Source organism: Castor canadensis, chromosome 17 (genome assembly GCF_047511655.1).
Source record: "Castor canadensis chromosome 17, mCasCan1.hap1v2, whole genome shotgun sequence".
NCBI lineage: Eukaryota > Metazoa > Chordata > Mammalia > Rodentia > Castoridae > Castor > Castor canadensis.
This window is the reverse complement of record NC_133402.1, coordinates 69,244,047-69,250,064: the sequence shown is the minus strand read 5'-3', so window position 1 is coordinate 69,250,064 and position 6,018 is coordinate 69,244,047. Positions and strand designations below refer to the sequence as shown.

The 6,018-nt window shown below is 45.3% G+C and overlaps 1 protein-coding gene across 1 annotated transcript; it reads left to right on the top strand.

Annotated features, from left to right (window-relative positions):
- Positions 1 to 110: 110 nt before the first annotated feature.
- Positions 111 to 3,924, top strand: Serp1 (stress associated endoplasmic reticulum protein 1). The gene is made up of 3 exons (XM_020156334.2): positions 111 to 487; positions 575 to 650; positions 1,909 to 3,924. Exons 1-3 carry the CDS (start codon positions 404 to 406, stop codon positions 1,947 to 1,949), a joined length of 201 nt encoding a protein of 66 aa, XP_020011923.1. The 5' UTR covers positions 111 to 403; the 3' UTR covers positions 1,950 to 3,924.
- Positions 3,925 to 6,018: the final 2,094 nt, after the last annotated feature.

The following is a 6,018-nucleotide window of genomic DNA, read 5'->3' as shown; positions in this document are numbered from 1 at the left end:
GACAGAGCGGGCGCGCAGGCGGCAGCTCCCGACCTCCCGCGGGCGGGGTCCGCACTTCCGCGGGGCGGAGCCCTCCCAGTGCTGACGTTGGCAACCGAGCCCTAAGTAGTTCGAGGCTGCGGCCCGCACTGTCCAGTTGTTGCGTCTCCTTCCTCTTTCGCTCCACGCTCCCGGCGCGAGCGTGGCCCGCAGGCCTGGTCTCTACGCGCCTCGCTCACACGGTCACTCGGAACGCTCAGCCGCGCGGCCGCGGCCCCCACCTGGCTCGGCGACAGCCTCCTTGCTCGGGCGGCCCCGGGGTGGGGGAGGCGAGCGAGCGAGCGAAGTGAGAGAGAGCGAGCGAGCGAGCGAGCGAGAGAGCGAGCGGGGCCGAGGGCGCCCGGCGGGCGGTGGCGCCGCGAACATGGTCGCCAAGCAGCGGATCCGGATGGCCAACGAGAAGCACAGCAAGAACATCACGCAGCGCGGCAACGTCGCCAAGACCTCGGTAAGGGGGGCGGCGGGGCCCGGGGTGCGGGCCGGGCGGGGGCACGGGGTCCCCGTGCATCTGAACCCCGGCTCCTCCCGTTTGCAGAGAAACGCCCCCGAGGAGAAGGCGTCCGTGGGACCCTGGCTGCTGGCGCTCTTCATTTTTGTCGTCTGCGGCTCGGGTGAGTGCTGGGGGGGGGAGGGGAGGTGGTGGGGGGGGTGCGGGGTCAGGGCTTGGGGTCCATGCTGACCCCCGCCCGCGTGGTCCCTAGTCCACCTGCTGAGACTCATCCCAACCCAGTGACCTGTCCAGCACTGGGCGGGGAGGGGGGTGCGGGGCCAGCCTCGGGGTGACCCCTTCCCCTCCACCCACGGACTTGTCCCACACAGGCGCAGAGGGTGGAGCCCCAGAACCACCGTTCCCCTCCCCTTGATTTGTGCCCACAGGGGATCAGAAAAGAGGTCAGAATCCTGCTTGTGATCCACTTGAGGAAATTGAGGATCGAACAGAAATGAGAGTTCCCAGTGTTTTGCGTCCCCATTATTAGTGCCTTTGCAGGGAAACTCGGGCCCTCAGTGCATGGGGGTTGTTAGAGCCCCGTGTAACTGTGTCTTTATGTCAAAAATTGGGTGTATTTTATAAAATAAGGCTAGTCCAAAGAATTTATAATCAGTACGGGGAATGTACCTGATAGGCAATTTAATGTGTGGGACAAATGTTCTTAGGTATGGAAGAGAAATATTTGACATACGGCAAGAAAACTGCTGGAGGCAGCCTGCTGTTAGAGCTAGACCCTTGCTTCTGCAAACGTCCTAACACAGGGCCTTTCCAATAACCAAGCTGTTAGTGCTGAGGACCTTGTTTGGGAGTATCTTTCCTAAACAAGTGACTAAAGTTAGGGATTTCTGTAGCATTCCGCTTTTTACCTTTCTGAGCTACCAATTGGAAGCATTCCTGACAAATTGGCCATGAACCAATTAGTTTATGTAACCCAAAGATGATTGAATTTCAGCTTTGTGGGAATCAGGAGCCATGCACATACTAGACGGCAGGCTTTAGAAGGATGCGTAATTATTTAGGGATAAACCAAAATAATCCTGTGGTAGAAAAACCTGTTTGCTTTGGTGCTTTAAGTCCTTTCTAAAGTCATTCCCTATCTGGAAGCTCTCCTGCTTGGACTCACACATGGAAGTTAAAGGAAGCTGTGCTGGGAATGTCGCTCAGTGGTAGAGCGCTTGCCTCGGAGCCCTCCACAGCACCACAAAATAGTAACTTAGAGGCACTTACGAATAATGAATGTTTACTACAGTTGCGTTAGATTAGCATTTGCAGATGATCGCAAGAAACCTTGGGTTCTTCAACTGCTTCCATAGATGTTTTCAGTCCCCAGGCCTGTTCTGTTCAAAGCTTTTTCTAATGTCTGTTTTTTCTCTTTACAGCAATTTTCCAGATTATTCAGAGTATCAGGATGGGCATGTGAAGTGACGTGACTGGCCTTAAGATGCTTCCATTCTCCTGTGAATTTTAACTTGAACTCATTCCTGATGTTTGATACCCTGGTTCAAAATTCAGTAAAGCATCCTGCCTCAGAATGACTTTCATGTCACCCTTCATGTGTCATTCCAAGGTTTCTTCACAAGTCATTCCAGGTTTTTCTACTCCGTACCACAGTGCCTTGCAAAAGCGCCACAGGAATAAAGCAATAAAGTCTGATGCTAAGCTCCAGTCAGTAGTGGACCCTGCTTATTCAGTCAGTCAAGAGCAAGTTCTTCATGTGGTTGTTAAAACCATATGCAGTATGGATAATTAAGTCTGTGCAGTCAGGGTCTAGATTTTGTTAACTCTAATGTGTAAATGCAATTAGCTTAATTTAAAATTTGGAATCTTAAGGTTTTTATATAGCTAGGCACTCTGTTACTCTTTTGAATTGAAAGCACACTCCATTATAGGGTCAAGTAACGTCCTTAATAAGGTGCTTACCAATGGAGCAGCTGCACAGTTGGCCTAGTTTTACCACAACCATTATCACCTAGAAGTTTTTAAAAGCTTCTAAATCATAATATAAGCAGAGATGCTTATAGCCACATCTGTTTTAACAATATTGTTTTTATTACACTACCTTGGATTTCGCATGAGTAAGTATAGTAACCTAAATCCCATTTGCAAAAAACCAAGCAAAAAAACTTGGTTGAGCATTTGGTAACTTAATCCGTCACTGCGGTTTCACCAAGAGCTACCATGGTGGAGTGAAGTCAGGAAAGGAGGGTTTGTTTATGTCACATTGATTTAATCAGAATTAGTTTAATACATCAAAGGGGTTGCTGGGCTAGACAAAATTCTAGGGGAAAATCTTACCAGAAACGGACACCTCATCAGGACTCTTGTCCCGTGTGCCGTAAGATATCTCAGCATCTTGATAGCACTTTCAATACCAAAAAAAGGCACAGCAACTGAAAGTTACACTTAGTTTGTCAGTGTGCTTCTAGATTTATGACCGAAATGCCCTGAGGGTTCTAGATTCATCAGGTTAACGTGGTTTCTGGAATTAAGTGGATTTATTGATAGGAATCAGTCTTTAGTCTTCCTTTGTATGATTTTATGATTACATTTGATCCCATTTATGTTCAATATAAATGAACATAATGATTATGATTGATCACATTTTCTTTAATAGTAAGGGTGAGAGTGGTAAGGCAGGTTTTGGGTTTTGCAGTGCTGTTGAAAACTGCAGGTATTTGTATACACAGTCATAACTTGGTGCAAAAAGCCTGAACAGTGTCTGTATTAATGGATGACGGAAAGACTGCTCTGTTTGCTTTAACTGCCTCAGGATCTGTCTTTAGAAATAAGCTGTTTTAAGAGGAGCAGAAGGGAATCTACGCCGTCTATACAGGGTGCGACCCTCACGGGATGTGCTACCCCCTCAGCTACTGAGGAGAGCAGCAGGCTAGGACAGAGAGGAACTGAACTGCTGTAACAGGAAGACGTCCATTGCCTCCGGCCAGCAGGTTTTTACAGAATCGTGACCTGCCCCTTTCACACAGTCAGTCGGCCCCTGGACTTGTTTCCCTCTTTGAAACATCTTGGCTAATGAATTCTACTTTATTGTAACTTTAAAAATGAAAGTTATTGCTCTAAATTTATAGCAGGTGCCTTATTCTTTGCTTTTGATCAGATCATTCCATGTCAGAATTTCCCTTGGTTTTCTGTAGATAATTGGCTTAAAGGTGTTTTTTGGTTTTGTTTTTTAAATGTACAATGTCTGAATTAATTCGACTGTTAAATTGCTGTAGCTGGCAATCGTTTCACATGTAAAACTGCATTCCCTTTGTATTTCATGTGTATTTTACCAATTGAGTGCATTTTATATTCAGGGTGGACTGTGCATGTTTGGGTAAATGAATGCTGTGTCTGTTTGATTTATGGTTTAAAAATAAAGTTCCCTGATTATTTGATGCCTTTCTTGTAAAAGAAAATGCTTTTACAGAGTTTTTATCTGAGTGTACTTTTATAGTTAATAGAAAATTATTTTAAACAATGCCTCCTATCTTACTTAACAGAAATAGTGCCCAGAGGCTCAGATGTAAAGATTGTAAGTGGAAATGGATGGTGAACAATAAACATATGAAGTGGAATGAATTCAGTGCTTCCCACGACTGGTGCCAGAAGAGCACAGTTCTTGATAACCTCCCTCTTGAGGTTACCATCTAATGCCGAGCACAATATAAAAATTCCCTAACACTTCAAGGAGTTGCCAATTAGCTCATTGTGTCTGTTGGGTTGTATATGATGTTGCTCAAAATAAATTAAATGGTTTTCCAAAGTAAGCTAAGATGTTCATTGTAACAGGATGCACTATGGTGAGCTGTGACTTCGATCGCAGGAGCTACCTGTGTGTTCATCTCCCAGGTTGCTGAAGTTGTCTTGGTGAGACTGACATGCACAGCCATGGTGTGTCGTGGGCTCTGTAGCAGGTCCCCAGCAAAACTTCATTGTCTTTCTCCTCTGTAAAACAGCTCATAATGAAACTCCGTTTAGAAATCACTTTTCCATTTGATTTGCCTTTACCTAGGGTTTTAACTAGTTGTCCCCCATCCCATGCCAGCCATCACTTCAAGAAGCAGGACTTGGCCACAACAGCAAACGCTACCTGAGAGCGCTTTGTGTCTACACCTCTCCAGCTCTGGATGACTACACTGTTTCTGTTCTAGCTGGGTTGAGACCTGTTCTCATTTAGAATACTAATGAGCAGTAGAAGGCTAGAAATTAAACTGAAGGGGAACAGTGGATCTTTGAGAATCCAAACTAAATTCATTAAGATGGGAAGGACACGGGGGATTTACAGATGGTTGCGCTCCTTCAGGGACTGCAGAGCTGTGTCTTGCGGCTGTGAAGACAGCCCCACCCTCAGGTGCCTGGCAGGAAATAACCTAAGCACGATCATAGTGGAGATAAGTATTTCAAAGGAAAAGTCAGATCAGATAAGTAATCTTTGCTGTCACAGTTTTTGGGGAGCAAAAACAAGAACTGAGGTTTTCTACTCACTGTACTCCATCAGAACCATAGGATTGGTTGCAAAACTTACCAAGTACTTCTGTTTTTATGAGCATTTTCTTCTGCTTTTAGAAAAGTAATCTCTTCAAGTTACCCATTCAAAGAAGAAAGAAAACAATAAATTTTTCTTTTTATGGATGCAGTTTCTTTTAAAAGGATTTCAGTGACAGCATTGAATTTCCTTAGAAAAAAGCAAAGGTCAAATCAGTGATGTTACCACTGTGACATTCAAGAGTGTGTTTCTAGATATTTTACTACGGTTTTATTATATCTTCTTTTAAATTTTTCATCTGTGATGTTGAAAAAGAATTACAAAATTATTTGGGTAGTCCAAGAAATTCAGTTATATGTACTTTTTTAAAACAGAGGTTCAGTGAATAAGTCATGTGATGCCCAGCATGCAAATTACCACTTTGGGATGCACACAGACTGAGAGCAAATCTATAAATGTAAATAAAACTCATTCCAGTATCACTGTGGACTAGTAACAGGTTTCTCTTTTTCTCACTGTTGCAGAGAAATTCAAGGAGGATGAGGACAGTGCATATAGACCTGGAGTCATTTATTCAGAGCTTTAGAAATAATCTCGACTGTCTCCCTTACCACATGGGGAAATCATGGCGAGGTTTCTCTCAATACCAATGAGGCAGTAGCAGAGCAAAGACCAGAGAACCGATTTGCGATAACCAGATTGGCTCCTTAGTATGCTGAGTGCCAACGGGTCTTGCTTCTTCAGGAGTGTCTCCTTTTATCTTAAAAATTGGGTACTAATCCCTGAAGCCCCCTGAGTTTTCCAGGTAAGATCGGAAGATCACCAAGCTCCTCTGGCTTCCCACTGCCATTGGGTGAGCTGAGTCTCATGCATGCTCACCTGGCCCGCTCAGCCTGTCCCCACCGTCTGTCCGTAGGTCCGTGAAGCCCATGTTTTCACCCATGTCTGTGCATTGCACACGGCCTGTCCATCTTGTCAGGTTCAGTTTTCACCTCCCTCCTCT